General features: G+C 49.0%; 2 protein-coding genes across 5 annotated transcripts; both read right to left on the minus strand.

The window, feature by feature from the left end:
• Window positions 1–249: 249 nt before the first annotated feature.
• LOC100224487 (C-signal) lies at window positions 250–9,841 on the minus strand. The gene is made up of 6 exons (XM_030289566.4): window positions 9,606–9,841; window positions 2,894–2,945; window positions 2,428–2,615; window positions 2,039–2,194; window positions 1,134–1,244; window positions 250–1,000 (listed from the first exon to the last, which is right to left on the minus strand). Exons 1-6 carry the CDS (start codon window positions 9,744–9,746, stop codon window positions 887–889), a joined length of 762 nt encoding a protein of 253 aa, XP_030145426.1. The 5' UTR covers window positions 9,747–9,841; the 3' UTR covers window positions 250–886.
• Window positions 9,842–12,469: 2,628 nt separating this feature from the next.
• Window positions 12,470–23,280, minus strand: CCNL2 (cyclin L2). 4 transcript variants are annotated; one of them, XM_002194108.7, is made up of 11 exons: window positions 22,941–23,280; window positions 22,168–22,242; window positions 21,777–21,886; window positions 21,401–21,521; window positions 20,196–20,260; window positions 17,290–17,389; window positions 17,092–17,196; window positions 16,739–16,880; window positions 15,912–16,029; window positions 15,737–15,829; window positions 12,470–14,677 (listed from the first exon to the last, which is right to left on the minus strand). In XM_002194108.7, exons 1-11 carry the CDS (start codon window positions 23,205–23,207, stop codon window positions 14,317–14,319), a joined length of 1,557 nt encoding a protein of 518 aa, XP_002194144.5. In that variant the 5' UTR covers window positions 23,208–23,280; the 3' UTR covers window positions 12,470–14,316. The 4 variants fall into 4 exon arrangements, with proteins under 4 accessions (XP_002194144.5, XP_032608088.2, XP_030145428.3 ...); XM_032752197.3 differs by lacking the exons at window positions 21,401–21,521; window positions 21,777–21,886; window positions 22,168–22,242; window positions 22,941–23,280 and adding an exon at window positions 19,325–19,438 and having other exon boundaries at window positions 20,196–21,347; XM_030289568.4 differs by lacking the exons at window positions 21,401–21,521; window positions 21,777–21,886; window positions 22,168–22,242; window positions 22,941–23,280 and adding an exon at window positions 17,743–19,438 and having other exon boundaries at window positions 20,196–21,347.
• Between the last annotated feature and the right edge of the window lie 948 nt (window positions 23,281–24,228).

Consider the following 24,228-nt stretch of genomic DNA (forward strand, 5'->3'; position numbering starts at 1 on the left):
AGCTTTTTGCTTTTGTACCTACCTCAGCCAGAACACAAGAGATTTATTCACCAGCTGCTTGTAGTATTTCAGATCAGAACAAGGGTCTGTCTCTGGTTTGGGCACACCCCACTGTGTCAAACCCAACTACCCTGAAAGGTTAATGTGGGTTAGAGTTTCCTCCTGAAAATTAGGAGTAAAGTTCTCTTGTTGGGAAAGACAAACCTATGGAGGAGAAATTAAATGAAGTAAACAGTTCGCTAAACAGACTGTTTATTTAATCAAGACTTTATTGAAGACATTTCAGAAGTTTATGTACAAAACAACATTCCCACCCCCATATCAGGCTGTTAGTCACCCACTGGGAACAAAGCAAGTGCCTGGTGTACACTGGCAACCTGGGCACACTCAGAGTTTGCCACGGAATTCACAGAGTACCAAATTCCCTTGGTTTAGAGTTGAGTTAGGAACAAAGGAAATCAAAGGAGTTTTTTTCTGGAAGTAACTGAACATACTGAAACCTGACAGCCTACACTGGCCTTACTCTGAGCTCAGGTAATTTAATTCTGCTAAGAGCCAGAAGCCCTCTTTGGGTTTGGAAGTGGAAAGGAAGCAGCAGCCCCTGGATGTAACTTGCAGCTTTGAATCCATTTCAGAGGGTTCCAGGAGATGCCCATCACCCAGAGCACAGTAGTGTTTGCAGGGAGCATTAGAGCAGAGCAGTAGCAGTACCAAGTGAAAGACTCAGCCACTTTGCTTTCCAAATACACCTAGAGAGAGGCTGAGTGTCAGACTGGCTATTTCAACAAGCGTGTAAAAAAAACCAAACAAAACCCTAGAGACACAGACAGGAGTGGCAAGGTTAAATTGTGACTGATGAGCTGTTCCTGGAGAGTTCTGTGCACTTCTACCACGGCAGAGTTTCCCCTTGCCAGTCCAGGAAAGATCCATTTTCTTTTTCACCGAGACGGTCCAGAACGGAGAGAATGCCTGGGATAGCCTCCTGCACCTGCATGGGAGCCTGCAATGAATCAAGCTTAGGTCAATATCCTGCAGAAGAGAATAAAATGCATTTAAGGACACTCTGGAGTGAAGGGGATGTATTTTTGTGTGTCCCAGCACACGGAGGTCACGTTTCCAGCGCTGGCACTCACCATGTTTCCACCCATGTCTGTTTGAAGCCAGCCTGGGTGCAGGGAAATGCAGAGAATTCCGTCTGATTTCAGGTCTGCAGCGAGACACCGGGTGATCATGTTCAGTGCAGTCTGCAGGAGTGCAAACCATCGATTAATAATAACCAATAATAAATAATAATAAACAAATAAACAGCCCCTTGTTGTTAATGAGCCTGGAGCACCACCTCAAGCCCAGCTGGTGGGCACTCCCTTCCACTCTGCTGCCCCAGTAATTCATCCAGACATTCTGGGAACTCTGAAAGCTCTACCACCACAACCTTAGTGCCCAAAAACGAAACCGAGCCGTAATGGAAGATAAAGTAGCATTTGAAATGCCTCAGGAGCTGTGAGGAGAATAATATTGACATAAGGACTGTGTTTTTCTGCACTAATCACTACACAAACATTCATTTACTTCTGAACAGGGAAAACAAGCATTTAACAGCTTATGAGTAGGTGGTGTAGGAGAAACTGTATGTGTGATCCTGCCTATCTGTACAAACTCAGTCTCTGGGTGTGAGAAAACTAAAAATCCCACCTGTCACAAAGTGACATCCCCACGAACAGCTCAGCACACCTTTTGCTGAGCTTCCTGCCTGCTCTCTCTGGGACAGGAGTGGAGCACAGCTGATGGAACCCACACTCAATGGCATCAGCCCTTCCCCGAATGCCAAATCCCTCAGGAGTGCCTCTGTCTCAGAGCAGGGATTTGGGAGCCTGTTCTCCAGAAGCTGCTCCAGGTGCAGTGTTCCACAGCTCCCATTCCCACCCAGGTGAAGAACAAGAACACTTCTTGTGTCCACAGAGCTGCTGCACCCCTTGCTAAGCTCAGCATGGTCTCTACCTTCCCTCAGCCAGGATCCCAGCCCAGGGGAGCCACACACCTTTGCTATCCTGTAGGGATAGACCTTGAGGAACATCTCGTTGGCCTGGACGAGCTGCATGGAGGCAGCCAGGGAGGACATGTTGATGATGGCAGCTCTGTGACAGCCCATGCCAGTGCCTAGCTGTGCTGCCTTCCTCAGCAGCGGCAGGAACGCCTGGGAAAAACAGAGTTTGCTTTCATTTGGTGATTTGGATTGGAGCTGCATCATTCCCTCCTTCAAAGCAGGAATCCCAGTAGAGCTCTGTGCCACCAGTGACACACGCCAGTGCCCAGGCAGCAGCTCCTGTCAGAATTGTCCCTGTGCACCTCCGAGGGGATGAGCACCTGGACAAGTGCAGCTCCCTTGTGCAAGAGCCCCAGAGTGAGCCCATCCCTGCCAGTCCCCACCTTGGTGACCATCAGCTGGGCCACGGTGTTGGTTTCATAGATGGTGAGCATGGTCTCTGCTGTGACCTCCTCCAGCGAGGCGAGCACGTTGATGCCAGCGTTGTTGATGAGGCAGTTCAGCCCTTTGTCTCCCACAATTTCTTCCACTTCCTTGACCACTTTCTTGATGCTGTTCTCACAGACCACATCTGCGCAGAGGAGGCAGGAGGAGCCCCAGTGAGCAGGGCAGGGAGTGCCTGGCACCAGACAACCCGTGCCAAAGCAAAGCCGAGGCTCAGTGGGGACGTTTGGGCAGCACAAGGTGAGAATGCACAGATTTCACAGAATTACATTTCCCCAGTGTTATCTTAGGATGGTTTTCACCTGCTGGAGATCGTGTCCAGCTACTGATCACTCAGGAGACCAATTTTTTTAAGATGCATTCACCTGAGCTGAAGAAATTTCAGAAATAAAGCCCTTTACTCACCCAGCTGCAGGAGCTTGATGTTGCTGTATTGCTTGCTAAGCTGCTGCAGTTCCTAGGAAGAATAATTATTTTTATTTTATATATATATATGTATATCTCTGTGGCTATTACATGAATAACTTTGAATTCTGCACCTCCAGTATTGCAACTGAAATATTTTCATGATTGGACTGAAGGCAGAGATTCACCTTTGTTTTCCAGCCTGCTGAGCAGCTTTCCTAAGAGCCAGATCAGGAAATTAGACTCTTCCCCTGCTTAGTCCAGATTCCAGTGTGCTGGATTTTTAGGGGGATATTTCTCAGTTTTAGTGCTCAGTTCTCAGCATAGTAAAAATCCAGTGCCTCCCCAATTCTGTAAAAAAAGGGAAATTCTCCTGAAGCTCAGCTAGTGCTGGACACCCCTTCAGGACAACAGGAGCGCTTTTAAAAAGCCAATTGAAATTCCTGTTTGCAGGAAAATTTCCCCAGCAGTTTCCCTATGGGAATTTCGTTTTCCCAGCAGCCTCGTTAGTGTCAGTTCTTGTAAGTGGAGCTGAAGCCCACCAAGAAATTGGTCTGAGGCACAGCCACTGTCCAGGAAAACAATTCCCGCCCTGCTGGAGCTCACTCCTCTGCCTGTCAGCAGGGCAGGCTGGTGCTGCTGCAGAAATCCCTGCTCTGGCTGCTCAAAGCCTGTCCAAATTGGATTTATGGCCCCGCCTGGGATACTCTGCTTTCTGTGCCATGAAGCCAAGAGGGAAGCGTGGCCAAAGACAACAGATGGATTCCATATTCCCAGTGATGTTCAGGAGCCACAGCAACCTGGCCAAACATTCCAGCCCGGCAAATCCCGTTCTTTAGGAGCCCTTTGGGAACAGGGGGCAGGAGGGCAGGGCTGGAAAGAATCCTTCTCTGAAAAGAATCCTTCTCTGCCCCTTGGAGACACTTTTGGGACTCGCTGTCCTCTGACAAACCATAATGGATCACATCTTTTATCTCCCATCAGGCCCTGCAGGGTTCTCTCCGGCCTTGTTTGGGAGGTTTGTTCTCCCACCCAGGCCAATCTACAGTTAAGGGGAGGGGGAAGGAAAAACATTCAGCAGCACAAAACCAGAGGACATTCCTTGCTTTGGACAGGGCTCGGTGGGACAGATTTCCATCAATTAAAGCCCAGAACACACTGTCTTGTTTATTGATGAAATAGCTCTGCCCTGTCAGGGCCTGCAGTGATTCTGTGCCTTTGGATTGCCACTGGATTTCAGTTTGACAGTATCGCTCAGAGCATAATAAACTCCAGGAGTGCTCTTGCTTCTCCAGGTTTGTCCATTTATTTATAGTTCATTTATTTATGTGCTTTACTCTCCGACAGAAAGGAGCTACCAGCTCCTGCTGAAAGGCAAGGGCTGCTCTGAGCAGCAGCAGCAACTGAGAAGCTTCTGAAATGAGCAATATTTTCAATTAAAAACTGAAGCATTCTCTGGTACACAGACAGCATGAAATTACAATAGCTGCATGCAAATTAGGTTTAAAATTCAATGGGTTTTCTAGTTAATTACTTAGTTAACAAGTGACTCCCACTTCAGGGGTTTAAATTTCTGAGAAGCAGCTCCCAGGCACAAAGCTGATCCAGACAGCTTTGGTCTTCAAGAATGTCACACCTGATATAAGCTAAAAAATCCAGTTAGAACATCTAAAAGTTGCAGGAAAGCCTATTTTCCCCCTCCTGTGACTAGAAGGAAAATGAGAAAAGGAGGACTGAGACACATAGGTACAGCCAACATATCCCGGCTAAGGCTTTTTTAATTAGTGTGCTGTGACAGATAATTTAAAACCAAACAAGACAAAACCCAACAAAAAGCTACAACCCAGCTCCCTAACACTGTGTTTATTTAGCATAGAGGCTGCAGAACTGCTCTGCACCTGAACAATCCCCCCTGAGAATCAACTCGTGGGGAGTCCAAGATGAGAATTAAACTCTGATTAGCATCTGTTGTTTCCTGCTTGCTGATTTTTAATTACGATTAACAAAGAGTCAGCCTATTCTGATTTAAACAAGATCCTCTGGCACTCAGGGCTCCAGAGGCAGACTCATCAGCACACAGGGTATTTATTGCTAGATTTCAACCAGGAATGTTTTGTTGTCTTTGTCATTTAGCAAGATTTACTTTGCCTTTTCATGAAAGCATTATCCACTTCAGCTACAGCTCTTGGAAAGGGCCCGGCCCCACTCTGCCAGTTGGAAGCAATCAAGGCAAGCAAACACAGCCTGTGGGCAGGATAAAGGTGCTTGGGTATCCTTCACCTCGGGACAAAGGCAGAGGTGGATCCTATTTTTCTGCGTCCCTCTGAGACAGCTTTTCAGTATCACAGTGTACAGCCAGCTGACTGTTCAACCCTGGAACAGCTTCCACAGCACTGCCCTGACCCACAGCCCCCTCTGACTCCAGAAAAAAACAGAGCTCGCTGCTGTAGGAAGTGTAAAACACTTCCAGAAAAAAAATAAAAATCAAATAAAATGACTCTGCAATAACCCGAAATTAGAAAGGCTTCAAGAATGCCCTCTCTGCCTGATATATACATATATATATATTCAGAAATGCCCCCTTTGCCTGATATATCTGGTGCACAGATCACTCAGCTGCTCTTCCCAGTTGCAAAGCACATGGCTAAAATATGTGTTAAAGGGAAAAACAAGCCCCAAACCTGACAGAGACAGTGAGCAGAGAGCTCCTGGGCTGAGGAGGGAACAGGCACAGCTTGTAACCCAATCTCCTGCTGCAGAGCCGGGGAAAACGCACATTTAGCCCTGGAAGCTTCCCAGAGCTCTGCAGAGGATTCATTTGTTCACCTGGGAACTCACTGGGCTTGGGGAGAGCAGGAGATGCTCCTGTGCACATCCCACAGCTCTGGGCACTTTTTAATTTATTTATTCACCCCACAGCCATCCCCTCCTCTCCCCATCACACAGGGGACCCCAGGGGCTGTACAGGTTTTAAGTGCAGTCCTTTAGGGCAGAGTTTTCCCTTTTATGGGAAAGCAGGATGGGGGAGGAAGGAGCAAAGGAGGAGAAGAGGAGTGTGGGGAGAATTCCAGCTTGTGCTGGCTCCCTGCTAAGGGCAGCGCTGGGGTTGTGCCCATCTGGAGAGCAAAACCAGCACATCGGGATTATTTCCCAGCAGATTTTAGCTGCTCCCAGTGCCAGCAGCCCAAGGAAAGGCAGGCTGGGATCAGAGCGTGGCTGGAGGAGTCTCCATGGTGCTTTTCCAGGAGGGGCAGTGCTTATCTGGCTGGCTGCTATCGTGTGATCTGCAGCCCATTTGTTAGGCAAATGTTCTGGGGAGGCCACCTAGGAGCTCCTCAGCCCCAGAGCTCGAGTTTTCACAACTTCTGCCAGCACAGACTCACATGCAAAAGGCTGCAGCTGTTCGGCATTAGCCCAAGGTTAGGGAGTTCCAGGAGATGTGCTGCTTTTCCCGGTGAGGAGAGGAGAGGGAAGCAAAGGCAGAATTCCCCAGCATCTCTGCAAAAGCAGGTCCTTAGGGGCTCTTCTCTGTCCACTGTTTGGAGGGCTTCAAAATATCCAGTCATCACTCTGCTGAGAGATTCTTGCCCAAGGTGGAACTGTGTTTGCCAGTAGCTAAGCATATTTAATCGCTTTTCCTCTAAAAACTGGAAGATTATTTTTAAAAGCCTTTTCATTTAAGCTCTGCCCATCTCCATTCTGGGAAAATGCTGCTCTGCCAAACCAGAGGAGAGCAGAATTTATAGGAACTGTCCAAAGCTGCTGTTCTCCGGGTTCATCCTCTCATGCAGGAGAGGAAGTGGGGGACAATTGTACCAAGGAGGATTTTTCATGTGGTCAAAAAAAAACCAAGGGGAAAAGCCCAAATTAGAGCACCTGAATTGCTACCAAGAGAAAAAGCACTGAGCCGGGTGTGCAGAGAAAGAAAAACTCCCTCAACTCCACAGCCCACAACCAGATCTGAGATGGGCCAAGCACATTTTGTGTGCCCTAAGTTGAGCCTGCAGCACCAGGAACCCAAACTCTGGGAGTTCAAGGTGAACCTGAACTCTGAACATTCAAAATTTGACTGGAAACTCAGCGACAAAAAAGGTTCCTCTCTGAGAAAGAAAGAAAAAATAATAAAAATGACAGGAAAATCACGGAACCTTTTTCCTTTCCTGCCACACTCAGCAGCACTGCCAGGCTGGAGCTGAGCTTTGAGAGCAGCAGCTGAATTTGGTGCTGCCATGACCAAGATTCCCAGTGCTGGAGGCTGCAGCAGGTCTGTTCTTGCCTCTGCCAGCCCCAAGGACCAGTGGGAACGCTCTCAGAGGGTCAGAAAGTTTTGTGCCAGCTCCATGCATTGCAGATGGGGCAGATAATGCTGCTGAAACCACTACAATACCTTTAGTAAAGAATTCTCTTCCTTGTGGAGTTTCTAAAGCCATCTGGTAGAAATCTGCTTTCAGCTGACTGCAGAGGTTTCTATTGATGTCCTGCCAAAGCACAGCACATGGCCTAGAGGTCCTTACAAAGAACAAAAACCCACCCTGATCCACCAAGGACAAAACTTGCCCCCCTAAAAAATAATAATAATAAAAAAAAGCTCAGGATGCACCCCATGTGGCCGGCAGGATCCCCAGTGGGGTGCTGGAATGTGGCTCCTGGCCAGTTCCCTGCCCTGCCAGAGGCTTTCCAGGTTTCTCCCACCAGCAAGGAGTGACCCAGACTCTTCCCAGACACATTATTGCACTGTCTGAAGGCTGGTTCATCTTCCTCTGCAGGTTTGCAGCCTTTTTGCTCCAGATTTTTAAATACTGACCCCACAAAAATACCCCCAAAAACAAGCAAACAAACCCAAAAACCCAAACTGATGAGTTGTGCTGAGATTTGCCCGTGTAATATTTCCTAGGAAGTTCTTCCTGTTGAACCATTTCACTTCTCCATGTAATGGATCTGAGACCATTATGATGAAAAATCACAGGGGCCAGTTGGTGAAAAAGAGCAAAAAGCCTCTCTCAGCAGTGGCTGAAGCAGCTTTAGGACAAACAACAGGCAGGGAGATTTTGATCTAGCACAGGTCGGATGTCTCTGCTGCTTTCCTGTGCCACTACTACGCCGCTCTTGTGCAATCACTGGTAGGAAACAGGGCTGGGAGCGGTGCCAGCTCGGTAACAGGAGTAAAAAGGGAACAGAATGGAGTGAATTTCTGCTCAGGTGTGCCAGGAGGGGCTGGGGGGAGCCCCAGGGAGCAGCAGCCCTGAAAGGAGCTGTGCACCTGATCCCTGCCTTGCTGGGCTGTTTCGCTGCACTTTCATTCAGAAATACCCTAAATGTGCTGCAGAGTTTTTTTAAAAATTAAAATATTTCCCTTCGGTTTCATAAGGACCTGCAGAGGTCAGACTGCAGCTGTTACCTGTCCCAAATCCTGAGCACCACCTTTTAGAGGATTTTTTTGTAGCTAAGCAGTAAACAAAGTTGCTGTGTTTGGTTTATTGCTGGGACGGTGTGATCACAATCACAAAGGAGCCAAATCCCCCAGAAGGAGCAGACATAGGGGCTCTGTTTCGCTCTGGAATTTGCCTTTTGCCTTGGGGGGATGCAGGAATGGGCCATTCCAGAGGGGTGTGGGACGGTGGCAGGGCTGAGGGAGCCGGGGCAGGGATGGGTTCCTGTGAGAGTTTCTGTGCTGCACAAATCCCCCCTCACCGAGGAGAGCCGAGATCAGCCTGCACACACAACAGCTGATGCTGCTGATCCCCCCCGGCCATTTGCCTCCCAAAAGTTTGAGAGGTGTGCTAAATTTTATCTGTGAAATTTGAGTTTGAAAGGCTGCTATAAAAATCTGTAGGAGTCCCAGAACTACTGCGATGCTGCAGCTGCAGGGACTTGGGTTAGGGTTAGGATCCACGAGTTGCAGGTATCAAAAACCTGTTTCCAACAGGAACTCTGCCCAGCAGAGACGGGACCTAAGAGAAGTCTTTAATTCATTGCTCATCTGGGCTTTCTCACTTGTTGCAAGTGCAGCAGAGAAAAAGAGGCAGACAGGGCACACGGCTCCTGCTGGGGACACAGACACGCGTGGGGACAGAGAAGGAAACTGCGGCGAGTTTCTCTCACGGGAAAGGTTTCGGAGGGATGATGGGCTGCCCCTGCAGGGCTCCGGGCCGTGCAGACCCGGACAAGGACAGGACAGACACCTCCAGCAGCAAATCCAGCGAGAAACTCGGGGATGAAAGGAGAGGCAGGAGCGCTGGAGATGCTGCAGCTTCCCGGCCGTGTCCCGCTCGCTCTCCTCCTCCCGTGAACGCTCCCCATCATCGGTAAAGCCCAGATCCAGTCCCGGAGAGCTGCCCGGTACCATCGCAGCCCCGGAGCTCGGTCCCGGCTCCATCGCAGCCCCGGAGCTCGGTCCCGGCTCCAGCCCAGCCCGGGAGCTCGGTACCGGCTCCATCGCAGCCCGGGAGCTCGGTCCCGGCTCCAGCCCAGCCCGGGTGCTCGGTCCCGGCTCCAGCCCAGCCCGGGAGCTCGGTCCCGGCTCCAGCCCAGCCCGGGAGCTCGGTCCCGGCTCCAGCCCAGCCCGGGAGCTCGGTCCCGGCTCCAGCCCAGCCCGGGCTCTCGCTGCCGGCACAGGGATGCTCGGGATGTCCCGCTTTTCCAAAGTGCCTTCTCCTCCCTCCCGACCCCTTTACCCCATTCCGGGCTCCCCGGGCGCCCCCGCCCCGCTTACCTGCGCCTTCTCGGGGTACCGGCAGGTCGCGAAGACCAAATCCGGGGAGGGGCTGGCAGCTGCGAGCCCCCGCACCAGCCCCAGCCCGATGCCGCGGCTGCAGCCGGTGATGAGCACGGAGCGGCAGCGCGGCTGGGCCATGCTGGAGCTGGGCCCGCTCCGCTCCGCTCCCGGTGCTTCTTTAACCCACGCGGTTCTCAACCTGCGCCGTGCGGAGCCGCCCCGGGCCCGCCCCCGGCACGGCGCCTCCCCCGCCCGGCTCCGGGGAACGGGAATGGGCTTTTCCCGCCCGGCTCCGGGGAACGGGAATGGGCTTTTCCCTCCTGGTTCCAGGGAATGAGCGGCCAGGGGAACGGGAATTGGATTTTCCCTCCCGGTTCCAGGGAATGAGCGGCCGGGGGAATGGGAATTGGCTTTTCCCTCCCCGCTCCAGGGAATGAGCGGCCGGGGGAACGGGAATTGGATTTTCCCTCCCGGTTCCAGGGAATGAGCGGCCAGGGGAACGGGAATTGGATTTTCCCTCCCCGCCCCGGGGAACGGGAATTGGATGTTCCCTCCCTGCTCCAGGGAATGAGCGGCCGGGGGAACGGGAATTGGATTTTCCCTCCCCGCTCCAGGGAATGAGCAGCCGGGGGAACGGGAATTGGCTTTTCCCTCCCGGCTCCAGGGAACGGGAATTGGATTTTCCCTCCCCGCTCCAGGGAATGAGCGGCCAGGGGAAGGGGAATGGGCTTTTCCCTCCCGGCTCCGGGCAGGGAGAGAGCGGCCGGGGGAACGGGAATTGGCTTTTCCCTCCCGGCTCCGAGGAACGGGAATTGGCTTTTCCCCATCCCGCAACCCTGTTGCACCAATTTCAGAGCCCTGCGTGGGACAGAGCAGCCCTGAGCCCTCTGCCCCTCACTCTCAGCCCCACAGAAGCGGAAAGGATGAATTCGCTCCCTCCGGCAGGCAGGAGTGGGCAGAAGGGAAGGATTCAGCTCCTGAACGGGGGAGAAGCAGAGGGAGGAATGAATCCCCGTTTTGGACTCCTCACGTTCCTGCCGAGGCTTTTTAAAGTGTGCCGGGCACCACATTTGTGTCCCTGGCACCACATTTGTGTCCCTTGCTCGATGCGGGTGACCTGATCCTGGAAATCGCCACAGGATCCTGCCCCCAGCTCATCCTCACCCTGTGCCTCCCCAGATCAATAACTCTGTTACTCACCTGCACACTCATGGAGAAACTGGGATATGGAGGTTTAAAGGCTTTAGTACATCTGTAAGCATAATATTGCTCTTTTCTTTTTTAAAAGATCACTACACTTTTAAAATATTTTCACCTTCCTAGAGGTTGATAGACTCTGCCCTTGAACTTGGGAAACTGAAGAACAAAGATTTGGTAATTTGGAAAAATTCTGTGGAAAAGCCTCAAACAGCTGCTGTGTCTGCCCCGTTTCCCTTTTGTTGGTTTAATTCTAAATACCTGCAACAGCTCCAAAAACGTACAGGATTTATTTCTATTAAAGTATTGCTGCTGCACAGCTCAGGTTCGATGTTACATCACATTCCCAGGGGGGATGAAGATGACAAAATCCTTCCAGACATTTCTCCTACCTCGGACAGTGTTGGCTGTGAGCAGAGCTGAGAGGGGCTTCTGGAACCGCCGGGATTCCTGTTCCCTCAGGCTGGGGAAAAGCTCAGCCCTGTGCACACAGCAGCTGTGGCAGGGAGCCAGCAGCAAGGCTGCCCTGGAGATTGATACCTATTCTTCTCTTTTCTGCCAAATAAAGCTCCATTCCAGCAACTTCTGTCTCACAAACAGCAATACTCCTCTTTCCCAGGTGCCTTAATTTAATCCATCACAGTCCTGCCCACATTTCAGAACCATTTCCTTTGTGCATTACCACTGCTCTGGTGGGGTTGGAAAAGCTTTTTTTAAATCTTAGTGACCTCTCTGTGCTTGGGATGATGGCACAGCAGGAATTTTGCACAGCTGGGATTGGCAACCTCTGGCAAATAATCCTCTGGGCTCTCACCTTGGAAAGCTTTGGTGGCTTTCCCACCTGCAGCTCTGACACAGTGAATTTACTGCTGGGTGAGCCACTTTTTGGGAAAACAAAGCCTGGAGGATTATTTTCCAGGAAGGATGGGCCGGGTGGCCAGAGTGGGTAGGTTTTACTGCGGGAGGAGCAGGTGGGATTTATCTGAGGAATGTGCATCAGCACCTGGCCAAGCCTGTAGTGTCTTCTACAGTCAGGTTCCAGTGCTGTCCCTTCAAAGCAGAACATCCCAGAGCAGGAGGAACTGCAGGTGAACACCAGAACAGATCAGAGACCAACCTGAGGGAGGTTCTGATCACTGAGAGCCTCGGTGGAGTCACCAGAGGTGGAGAAAACAAAGCCATAACTCACCTGAAGGGCTGAGAGCTGTTTACACACACAGGGGCACGTGGGGCTTTTTATTTCAGGTGAACTTCTGCCAGCACCAGCCACAGGACCCTGCCCTGCTCAGCAGCAGCACTCATTTCCTCATGTCCCAGCAAACCCACCCCAGATGTTCAGATGTTCAGCCACCCCAACATTTTCACCCCACAAGAAGTAGCACAAAGCCCAAGGGATGGTTTTCTCCTCAGGCCCAGAGCAAACAGCTCAGGAAACTCAGCTGGGACCTGCCAGCTACTCCTGAAGTCAGAGAAATGCTTTCCACCTCAAATCCTTGTGGATTGGGGTATTTTGTTTGGTGCCCAAAACTCCTGCCTTTAAGGGAATGGGGATTGAATTCCAATTCTTGAATCTATTACAGTTTAAAAATCTATTCATTTTGCACCAATTTCTTTCCTTATGAGTAGGCACAAGTGGTGTAGCTCATAAGAAACTCAAGGGAATATAATAGAAAATCAAATACTTTAATGAAATTAGGGAGCATGAGAGTAACAGCTCAGATATACCACTAGAACTGATACTACTGGGCTGTGGGGCTCTGCTAATTGGTTTTTAAATGCTCTGTCCATCAAGCATGCAGACTGACAAACTACGAATTCTTCAGAGTGTCAAAGATCCTGAGTAAAGAATTTTCAACCACTTCAAATGGATATATAGGAAATGTCTTCTGAGCTGGTGGCCTGCACACAGCATTGCACAGATAAAAATATACTACTCTCAATGCACAGAGCTAAATACTTTCACATTTATCAGAATTTTCTACACAAGTCTTTTTTTCTGATAGAATTCAAGTTCTGAATTTTCTGTATATATCTTCACCTGTATTAAACAAATGCTTATTTACATTGTGGGTAAAGTGTAAAGGCTAGGAAGGCCATTTTCCCATACTGTACTGTAACACTGCAAAATATATATACACAGAGAACCTAATATAGGCAACAGGTCTGAAAAAAAAAAAGTCACCTCCCACCTGTACAACATCACCGAGCCAGCATGGAAAGAGGGCATTGTTAGCACCAAAGCACTCCCAGGGGGATGAGGAGCTTCCCAGGCCCACAGGGAAGAACTGCTGGGCACAGCATTCCAAGGATGGGCCTGCAGGACTGGAACCCCAAAGGCTGCAATGGAAATGCTGAAGAGCAGGACAGGAGCTCTGAGGGTGAAGGTGACAGTGACACCCTGGCACAGGGCACTGCTGACATCCCTTCCCACCCTGTCAGTCTTTCCTTTGCATTCATGGATGAGCACAAACTGCTGCCTCGAGCCAGGGTGGTTCACTAGCCAGGTTAAGCCTGCACAAGCCACGGGGAAGGAGCTCTGCTGGCAGAGGGAATTCTGAGGGAAGCAGCCCTGTCTCACCAACTGTGCCTGGGTGCTGGAGGGAAATCCCTGCTGGGCATTCCCTTGGGAAGCAGCCCCCAGTTCTGTGCCTGGGGTGCCAGAGAGAATTCCCTCAGGAAACCACCCCAGCTCACCAGAGGGAATTCCCTCAGAAGGCAGCCCTGGTGGGCATTCCCTTGGGAAACAGCCCCAGAAGGGCTCACCCAGCAGGAATTCCCCCAGGTGCAGCTCTGGGGGCTCAGCAGTGCCAACTCCCCCCAGGAGCAGCCCCAGAAGGGCTCACTGGCAGGAATTCCCTCGGGAGCAGTCCCAACAGGGCTCACCAGAGGGAATCCCCCTGGGAGCAGCTCTGGGGGCTCACCAGTGACAATTTCCCACAGGAGCAGCCCCAGCAGGGCTGACCAGCAGGAATTCCCCTGGGAGCAGCTCTGGGGGCTCACCAGTGACAATTCCCCCCCACAGGAGCAGCTCTGGGGGCTCACCGGTGACAATTTCCCACAGGAGCAGCCCCCAGCAGGACTCACCAGCAGGAATCCCCCTGGGAGCAGCTCTGGGGGCTCAGCAGTGACAATTCCTCACAGGAGCAGCCCCAGCAGGGCTCACCAGCAGGAATCCCCCCAGGAGCAGCCCCAACAGGGCTCACCAGCAGGAATTCCCTTGGAAAGCAGTCCCAACAGGGCTCACCAGCAGGAATCCCCCCAGGTGCAGCTCTGGGGGCTCAGCAGTGACAACTCCCCCCAGGAGCAGCCCCCAGCAGGCTCACCAGAAAGAATCCCCCTGGGAGCAGCTCTGGGGGCTCAGCAGTGACAATTCCCCCCAGGAGCAGTCCCAACAGGGCTCACCAGCAGGAATCCCCCTGGGAGCAGCCCCAGCAGGGCTCACCAGCAGGAATCCCCCTGGGAGCAGCTCTGGGGGCTCAGCGGTGCCAACACCCCGGGAGCAGGCCGGGGCTCACCGGCGGTGCCGGCTGTGCCCGGGGTGCTCGCGCTCGTAGCGGTGCTGGGCGCGCTCGTAGGAGCGGGAGCGCTCGTGCCGGTGGTTGCGGTAGTAGTGGCTCTTCTTCTTGTACTTGCCCGAGTGGTCGGAGCGCTCGCGGGAGCGGCTGCGGGAGCGGGACGAGCTGCGCGAGCGGGACTTGCGCGCTTTGTGCGCCGAGTACTTGGTGTAGTCCTTGGATTTCTTGTAGCTCCGCGCCTTGGAGCCCTTGTAGGCCGAGGAGCCGTGGTTGAACTGCCTCGGGGGGGAATCGCTGCGGCTCCGAGAGCGGCTGTGCGACTTGGAGCCGCTGGACGTGGAGTAACTCTCGCTTTTCCTGCGAGGAAAAAGGAGAGCAAATGTGAGTTTGTGTGAGCCCCAAGGTGGGCAACTCCCCGGGGGCTGCCCTGGCAGGGGAGACCCTCCTGGGGCACTTCTGTGTCAGGAACCAGAGATTCATTGGACTTTTTCAGTCTTCAGCTTCTGTTTTTTGTTATCTTATCAAAATTTCATCATGCTCTCTGCACCAGACTCTGTGTGCAGGAAAACAGCACAAAAATGGCCAACAATCTCCTGTTACAAGGCCTTGTAAGTCTGATCAAAAACTAAGCTACCTAATTAAGAAGTGACACCTAAATTATTTCCCTTTCTAACCCAATAACTGACCCCTGAAGACCCACATTGCAGAATTTTGTACCCAATTACAAGATACCACCTAAACCCAAGAAGAAAGAGGAAGAAAAAAAGAAGGGAACTCAAGACAACACCCTGTATCCTCCATCTTGTATCCATCTATAACATACAAAAAATCCTAAAAGCTAAATTTCTCACCCATGTGACATACTGTCTACAATCTCTTCAGTGTATTTCACACTTTTGTGGTTTCTGGCTTATCTTGAGGCTTTGGAAGATTTCCCCATGAGTGAGGGTTAAAATCAGAGCTGCCCTGGGGGTCAGGACACCCCAGAGCAGACAGGGGGATAGTCCCAGTGCCCTGGGTTTCCACAAGCAAACATGGTTTTCTGAAATTAAGAATTTCATTCTGCATTTTGAGTTTCAAGACCTTCCTTATGCATTTTGAATTTGAAGAATGCCATGCTGAATTTTGATATTTTTTAATTTGAAGACCACCCTTCAGCATTTTGGATTCTAAGAACTGCATGCTGCATGTTGCTGTTCTCCCATGAGAACTCATCTTGTGTCCTAAACTTCCATCTGGCTTCTGAAAAAATACTGATTTTTAGGAACTCCAGTTACAGGATTAAACACCCACAGCTGGAGGCACTCTGGAGTTCAGTGAGCAGCACACTCTGCTGGGTCACCTCAGCCTCTTGGTGGTGATCTATCAAAGCTGGCACTGGGAATGAGACTGGGAGGGACTGGGAGCACACCCTACCTGTGCTTGGGGGATGCAGACCTCGATGGTGACCTGGAGTAACTCTGATCTCTGCTTCCACTTCGACTCCTGCTCTCTCTCCCTTTCTGGACACTGCCAGAGACAAGGAGCACTCAGTTATTTTATTTCAAGTACTGATGGGAGAAAAATCAGCTGTTTCCTTACAAAACCTTACCCATTTACTGGGCTGTTGGAGCTGGTTCTCTTGGCTCCCTCTGTTTTCCTTTTAGCATTCTTCATGGCCTGCACAGGCAGTGGTGAAGGTTTATTTCCTTTAACCTCTTTTGGAGACTCTGCAAGAAGAAGCTTTTGTTACTCTCTGGAAAGTACCTGAAAGGACTTGAGGCTCTCCCTCACCCCATGTCTGCACCAACCAGAGCTGCACAGCTGGGCTTTGCACATGTGTGCACACACAGCCACCCACAAGCAGATCTCAACAAGTTCACAAAGGCAGAAATTCATCTGAAACGTTTCTGCCAAAGTATTGAAGCAACTGCAAGAAAAGGCAGAAATCCACCCTCCCTCCCTTGCCAATTAATTCAGCATTGTTTGAAAGGTAAACTGGGGAAGAAGTTTGTTCAGGTGAATGTTGTCTTCTAGGTGAGACCTGCACCAGACTGAAAACTTTAACCAACAAATTCCTCACCCAACATCCCAAAATGTTACCCCTGCCAGAGCACCTCTGCTTCAATATTGCTTTAGCACAACATGCCAGTGGCAAGGATTTGAGCTTATTGCCAAATCCACATAAAAGCAAGTCCCTGGTCTATATGGGTTTAAACTAGTCTTAATTTCAGACTAATTTGATTTTAGCTTTTATCTGATTTCAAGAAATCACAAAGTCACAGTGTTATTCAAACCCTGCCAGTTGAGTAGTGCTAGAAGCCATCTTAAAAAAAAGCCCCAACAAACTCCAAACCACACTTGTAAATGCTTCCCAAAAGGGTAAATATACATGAAAGATGTGAAAAGGTTATTAAAAATAAGTTATCCACTATTTACCATTTTTTGGAATAGGGGAAAATCCCGATGTGTTATCCAAACTTGGAACTCCCTCAGGTGCCAGACCTTTAGCTTGTGCTTTTGCCTCTTCAATAGCCAATTTCTTCTTTTCTATTTTACTTTCCAGATCAGATAAATCCACCTGTGAACACGGGAGCACTGCTTGTGAGAACTGAATTTCCTGGTTACCCACTCCCAGGGAGGGGAATGGAAATCCAAGGAGTCCCAGACAGTGACTGATCTTTGTTCACTTCCAGGCTTGCAGCTGTGGTTTTAAACAGCCTCAAAATTTCCAACTCCTGCTCTGAGCTACAGCCTTCACTGAGGGCTCCCAACATGAAAAAGAACCAAACCTTTTTCCTTGTGTACAGCTGCAAGATTTTTAAGCAGATTTCTTGAATTTCTTCCTCAGTTGCTCCAAACAGTAAAAACCAATGTGGGCGATTTGGAAGTGGGATCTGAAAGGGGGAGAGAGAGAGAGACAAAGCTCAGATTTCTCCTCCTGGTAGAAGGGCTTGAAAGAAATCCAAATCCATGGCACTGTGGCTCACCTCCAGGGTCCTGGCTGCCAGGTAAATGCAGGCACAGGCAATGCTTTCTGGCTGGAACCTCACAAAGACATCTGTTCTCAGGCTGTCGTTCATGTAGTTCCTGAAAAACAGGAGAGCAGGAGGTTGCAAGGCACTGCAAAGCTCTCTGGGGTTCTTTTTTTGGGTTTTTGACTTGGTTTTACTTCTACAAGGGCTATTTCTTTCTGCATTCAGTTACTAGACTTCAACATTCTATTCCTGTAAATCTAAAGAGAAGCTGAATGATTTTACTAAAACAAAAATAAAATAACTAAAATAAATCCCTCAAGGGGAGGGACATGTGACAGAAACAAAGTCTGACTGCTGAAAATTCAGTGGTGAGGAGAGAACCAATTTTAACTTCACTTTTGCTGCTAGATCTCTACTGGCCTGCTCTCATGCAATAAACAAGTTATTTTCATCAAGACAACATACAGTGTGCTCAGAAATACTCAGTTATAGAATTTTAGGTTTGCATGTTCCCCTGCAACTGGGCAGAACCAGGTGTCTGGAAAAAGCTGCAGCTCCTGGAGCAGTTCTCCCATGAAATCCAGTCCTCTTCAGCACAGGTCAACTTCCAGTGGCATTTAAGGGTCCATTTCCATCCAGAAGAGAATTCTTTTTGATGCAAAAAGTCAGCCATAGGAGAAATCAGGGTGTTTGGGAACATCAGTTCAGGAGAACAGTCAGTACTCAGGCAGATCTCCTCTTTGGCACATGAAATAAGGTTTCCAAATTGTCCCATGTCAGTAAGGTTGCTTAAAATGAATATTCACAGAATGAGAAAACTGTAAAATATTGCACATATTCCAGTCAGTACAATTAAGCATTATGCTGTTAAATCTTAAATACACAAAGTAAATTCCTGTGAATCTGTCAGCTGATGTGCTTTAGAAGATCTAGACTTGGGAGCACATATGTCAATAAAGTATCAGATGGAGAAAAACTAAAACCAGACATAATAGAAGTCTTTAAAATAATACTTGAAGGTAATAATTAACCATGTGGGTACCCAGTATACAAGGATTCACTGACCCCCAAGATATCCAAAGCAGAGACCACAGGCCAGGCACCTGCAATGTTTACAAGGACAGAGAGGAGGGATTGGAATCCTAGGAGTTTCCAACTCCCACCTGCCCCAGCTGTCCTCAGTTCTTGGTTACACAAACAACAACTGCTGCTCCAAAAAAGCAACACTGACCATTAGCTCATCTTTCTGGGAGAAAGGAACTTCTCAACCTGCTCTTGTCTCACTACAAAGAGAGCACAAAGGACTGATAAAGGAAAGGGTGACTTGGAACATCTGGAAGCTGCAGAGCTTTTTTTCCTGATTTGCCAAATTGAGAACCATGCCAGCTTCCAAGTTTGGCCTCTGCACATCTTCCCAGTGGGCTCAGCCAGACACAGGAGGAAATGAATCCTTGTCACAATAGCTTAAGAAAAAGGTCATGTTGTAAAAATGCACATTTCAAAAACCAACTATACTGGATACCCACCAGTTTTCAGGTACTGGAAGCAACAAACACGAGCACACAGATGTGTTATTGTAACACCTGACCCCTTTTTCAGCTGGGGCAATTCCCTCCCTCACCTCCCCTCTTTCCATAACCAGCAGATTCCTGGCAGTCCACAACTCCCATTCCACTGCTCCATGCAATGCTTCTGGGAAGTGTCTCTAAATATCACATTTTGTGTCCAAGCTTCACACATGTACTAGTTTTTTCATTTAAACATTTGAGATAATAGTATCTTTCAAATTATTCTTTTTTTTTTGTTGTTGTTAACTCATCCCTTTTAAAGATTTAAACCCCACCTTAATTCAATTTATCATATAAGAAACACACCACATTATAACAGTTAAGAGAAATAGAACATGAAAAAAAAAATCAAATTTCAGAACTTCAACACTCAGGTTTATCAAATATACAAACAATCAAAAAATGCAGAGTAAAAAAAAAATAAAAATATAAGCACAAGAAGCAGTTGGCCAGTTACTCTACTATCATGTATATACCACCTGTCTAGAGCCAGCCTTCTCTTTGGAGAGCTTTGGGTTGACTGAAGACGGCAGCTATCCCTGCACCATGGGCAGCAGAGGAGAAGTCTTAGTCACTTACCCTCAGAGGCTACCCTTTGATCAAAAGAGTACAGAAAAGAAAAGTCAAAACTGGTTCTCTACACACAGGTCACAGTACCAGACAGTTCAGTCAGCAGAAATATGGTCTTTGGATTCACTAAAGGTGTTTTGTTTTCTTTTTTTTTTTTTTCAGACCATTGGTATTGTTAAAAAAGCATTATGGTTTATAAAAGCATTATTTGGTGAAGATTAAGATGTGGAATTTTACAGAAGCTTCCCACCCCCAAGCAAATATTTATTAAATGACAGCAATAAGGCAGAAAACATTTATTGGGAAATACGAATCCAGGCTATCCATCTATCCAGTCTTAGAAGATGACATCTCGCATTATCCACATAGCTAAAAGAAATTTATCTGTGCTGAGGTCTACATACACCCAAAAACAAGCTCAGGCCCTGGGAAAAGCCATTTCCCAGCACTGGGAACAGACTTGAATTACACCCAAGTTTTCCCTGAAGAAAACCCCAAGGGAACAACTCTAAACCCACCCAAGCTTTCCCCTTCAGCTGGAAAGTGAGAGCAGAGAGGAGGGAAGTGAGAAGTCAGGGTGGAAAGCTACCTTACCATTAAAACACTGCCTCGAACTTAAGAGGCCGCTCAACATTTGGGAAGTAGTTTGGGGCACACCAAGGACAGTGGAGCTGTCTGGGGTGGCCCCAAGCACTGCTGAGCAATGCTGCCCAGTGCCTCAAGTGACATATTTCTGCTACTGCCCCTTCTGGTCTCTTAGAACAAAGAAAATCAACTTACCATGAGGTCTGGACCAGGTGTTGGTTACGTTCACATTCTAATACCTGAAGGTACATAACGATTATCTGGAAGATATGGGTTATTGAGTTATTAACAAGCATCTGGAGAGCCACCTGCTCATTTCAGAGGGACATCCATGAGGCATCTGTGATCCTCTCTCAAGGCTTAAACACTCCTCATGAAGTGTTTGCACAATCCCCAGTGTTTATCCATACCAGCTCTGAACTTCTCAGCCCTTCTGTCCTGATACTCTCAGCCAGGCCTCGTCTCCACCTGGATTTGATTGAGGGATTTTGTGGAATGGTTTTGGGATTTTTGTGGATTGATTCTGTTCTCCTACAAACCTCACAAATCCTTTTTTAGCTGCAGCCTGGAGAAGAAAAGCTGCTGACTGCAATCAGCAGTGAGGGAAGTTGGCAGTGCTTGCAGAGAACAGACCTAACACTGTGCACACTGTGCCATGGTTGTTCAGTTCTGAGGGGTTTTCCTTTGCTTTGGAAGGAAAACAAGGCTGCAGAGAGGAAGAATAATGGCAGAATTCACCCCAATTAGCAAACCACAGCTGCCCTCTGGGGTGGGTGACAAAAGGAAATTCTGAATGTCAAGAAGCTCAAAAAGGCAGCTCCGAACAAGAGTTTTTTAGAGGAGAAAAGAGCAAGACCCAAATTGTGTTGGCACAGAAATAGAAGTTCTTTTACCAGTTAAGGCACAATTAAACACTTGAGGCAATTGTATCTTTCAAGTATCATCCACTCTGACACTTGTTACTTTTATACTGAGCCTTGCCTCGGTGCTAGCCGAGCCTGAGCGTGGTTTTAACACACCCCAAACACTAAACTGCCTCACAGGACTTTTATACCTCAGCACGTTCCCAGCAGGAATGACTGTGACAACCCCAAGCCTCCAAATTCCTCCCTGCTTGGGGAATCTAAGTCCAGGTGATGTTTTTCCACCACCAAAGCTACCTACTGATCCAATTTGCCTTCCAGGAATACTGAGCACCTGCAGCCACCTCGCCGTCACTCAGCAGTGATACGAGAGCAATTAGTAAGTCTCTTAAATGAGAAAGAAAACATCAGGATGGTAAGAAAACTAATCTCACTGAATTCACTGATTAGCACAGTCCACAGAGCTTCCAGGCAGCCTCCTCAAAGCTTTACAGGACATGAGACATTGGTTATGTAGTGAATTTGTAAAATACCAACCTTGTGAGGGTGCTTCACGTGAACACAAAATCCCAACTCCTTCAACACTCTTCTCTCTGCTTTAATTATTTGATTCTTCAAGTTCACATATTCTTGATCCAATATTAGAGGCACAGGTTTTCTGCAAGACAAGATCAAACTCACAAGATGATTATCTTAACCCTTAAGGAAACTCAGGCTGAGTTGTGTAAAAATATTCTTAAAAAACATTATTTATAAAATGAAAAATATTTATTACTAAAACAGGACAGCTCACTCCATGAGATCACTTTGAAATATTCCTTGATTTATGAAAAAGGGAATGATGGTGTTGTGATAATTCAGATTATTCTGCTCAAACACAGATAATTCAGATTATTCTGGATTCTCAGCTTACTTTTTCTCCCTCAGGTGTCTGAGGCGATGGAACACATTGATCACGTCCCGAATGCGTCTGGGGGCTTCCTCAATTTTGGATGCCAGATGGACACAGGCCATGGACACATGCTGAAAAACAAGCATAAAATAGAATATTTTACATAATATTTCATTTCCAGTTCAGGAATTGAGCTCCTACAACAGCTTAAGGAGAGAAAACAAAATGTGGTAAAACAAGAAAATATCAAATATTAAAAAAAACCCACCATTAAATATCTCTATAAAATCATGTTTCTCTGTAGCTGTAATCTCCAGAGGAGTCCCTAACACTGCTCACATCCCAGATAACAACTTGCCGAGAGAAATCAGAACATAAATATGGCAACAAATGCCATCGAATGCCTTCTTACCTCCATGGAATGCTTCACAAAAGACTTGGTATAAAAAAACCGCTGGAATAACACCTGTCCTGTAGCCATAGCCACCTAAAAAAAGAGAAAATCACAACAGCCATGAACAAAACTGCCAATTCCAAAGAGAAATTTTAATAGGTTTAAGACCCAGAAGATTAACTAAGCATGGGAGGAAGCTCAGTGCTATCTAAAATACAATTACTACTTAAGTAATTAAATTGCCCAGGACATTATCAATACTGCTTACAAGTCAAATACAGACAGAAAATCTCTATTTAATTTTAGAAAAAATGTGGAAATATGACAAAAAGTTATTAAATTAATAATAAACAACAAGGAAAAAATCCAAAAAGCCAATAAAGTTCAAACGTATGAAACTACGTCAGAAAAAAAATTGTTTTTTGGGCGTGGAAAGCGAGGAGCAATCTAATCGCGTCATGATTTGCATCCATTTGAATATGCGAATGATCGGTAGCTGGAAAATCTTACGCCCAGACAGTAATGAGCCGGTTTGGCCCGAAGTTCTCCGGGGAAACAAAACCTCCCCGAGGTCACCGCGGCTCCAGGGGAGCCTTAAGAAATCCGTCTTTGCACAATCCTGAAGCGAAGGCGTCGCAGGGAGGCCCGGAACGAGCCCCGAACACCGGGCGGCGCCGCGGCCTGCCCGGCCGGTAACCGCGGCCCGGCCCCGGACGGCCACCAGAGACCGGTTACCACAAAAAACGACCCGGTTGAGTCCCAGCCCACTGCCTGCCCGCGCCCAGCCCCACCTGCGGCAGCCGCAGCAGGATCCCGGCCGCCTGGATCAGCTCGCAGCCGGTGACGCGCAGCTCGGTCTCGGTGTCGGCGTCCAGGCCGCTGCTCATGGACGGCGTGAAGCGCAGCGTGTGCTCGGGCAGCAGGCAGTTCTCCAGCGTAATCAGCACGCCCGAATACAGCCGGTCGCCGATCAGCACCGCGCCGGGACCCGGTACCGGAGCGGGAGCCGCCCCGGCCGCCTGAGGGCCCGCGGGGCCGCCGCCACCCGCCGCCGCCATTTTGTGCCGCCGCCGCCTCGCTGGCTCCGCGCTCCTTCTCCTTCCCCCCCGGCATCCGCCCCGCGCCGATTGGCGGAGCGCGGCGGGGCCGCGGCCGCTGATTGGCTGAGGGGCCGTGACGCACGACGCCGCCCGGGCCGCGCGCGGCGCGGTGACGCAGCGGCCGAGAATCCGGACAGGGCGGGGCCGCGGCGCCCTCAGAGCCCCTCAGAGCCCCACAGAGTTCCCGGAGCCCCTAAAACCCCTCAGAGCCCTCAAAACCCCTCAGAGCCCTCAGAGTTCCCGGAGCCCCTAAAACCCCTCAGAGCCCTCAGAGCCCTCAAAACCCCTCAGAGACCCTCAGAGTTCCCGGAGCCCCTAAAACCCCTCAGAGCCCTCAAAACCCCTCAGAGCCCTCAGAGCCCCTCAGAGCCCTCAAAACCCCTCGGAGCCCCCAGAGCCCTTGGGCCGGGACCGCCCCATGAGGTGGCTGGAACACAGCGCTCACCGAGTTAAACATCTTTGTTTACTCCCGAAAAAACCAGACTATGCGCTCACCGAGGTTAACATCTTTGTTAACTCTAAAAAACCATACTGCGCACTCACCGAGTGAAATATCTTTGTTTACTCCCTAAAAAACCAGACTGTACGTTCACCAAATTAAATATTTTTTGTTTACTCTGTAAAAAAACACACTGCACACTCACCGAGTGAAATACCTTTGTTTACTCCCTGAAAAGTCAGACTATGCACTCAGCAAATTAAATATCTTTGTTTACTCCCTAAAAAACCAGACTATGCGCTCACCGCATTAAATATCTTTGTTAACTCTCTAAAAAACCACACTGTGCGCTTACCGAGTGAAATATCTTTGTTTACTCCTTAAAAAACCAGACTATGTGCTCGCTGAATTAAATATCTTTGTTCAACTCCCTAAAAAAAAACAGACTATGCGCTCAGCAAATTAAATATCTTTGTTAACTCGGGTTATGCGTGTCCTTAACGTGCGGCCGGCCAAGGTTCATGTGAGGGCTGACGTGTT

The sequence above is a fragment of the Taeniopygia guttata genome, chromosome 21, assembly GCF_048771995.1.
Source record: "Taeniopygia guttata chromosome 21, bTaeGut7.mat, whole genome shotgun sequence".
In the NCBI taxonomy this organism is placed as follows: domain Eukaryota; kingdom Metazoa; phylum Chordata; class Aves; order Passeriformes; family Estrildidae; genus Taeniopygia; species Taeniopygia guttata.

What these genes read in the sequence shown, in the direction of transcription:
- LOC100224487 (XM_030289566.4), bottom strand. Translation starts at nt 9,746, where the DNA reads ATGGCCCAGCCGCGCTGCCGCTCCGTGCTCATCACCGGCTGCAGCCGC. An exon ending in ATCCCTACAGGATAGCAAAG is followed by an intron (nt 1,245 to 2,038) that starts GTGTGTGGCTCC and finishes GCACTCCTGCAG; the next exon opens with ACTGCACTGAACATGATCAC. An exon ending in CAGACATGGGTGGAAACATG is followed by an intron (nt 1,001 to 1,133) that starts GTGAGTGCCAGC and finishes GATTCATTGCAG; the next exon opens with GCTCCCATGCAGGTGCAGGA.
- CCNL2 (XM_002194108.7), bottom strand. Translation starts at nt 23,207, where the DNA reads ATGGCGGCGGCGGGTGGCGGCGGCCCCGCGGGCCCTCAGGCGGCCGGG. An exon ending in TTGTGAAGCATTCCATGGAG is followed by an intron (nt 21,887 to 22,167) that starts GTAAGAAGGCAT and finishes CTTGTTTTTCAG; the next exon opens with CATGTGTCCATGGCCTGTGT. An exon ending in ACGTGAAGCACCCTCACAAG is followed by an intron (nt 20,261 to 21,400) that starts GTTGGTATTTTA and finishes CATATCTTCCAG; the next exon opens with ATAATCGTTATGTACCTTCA.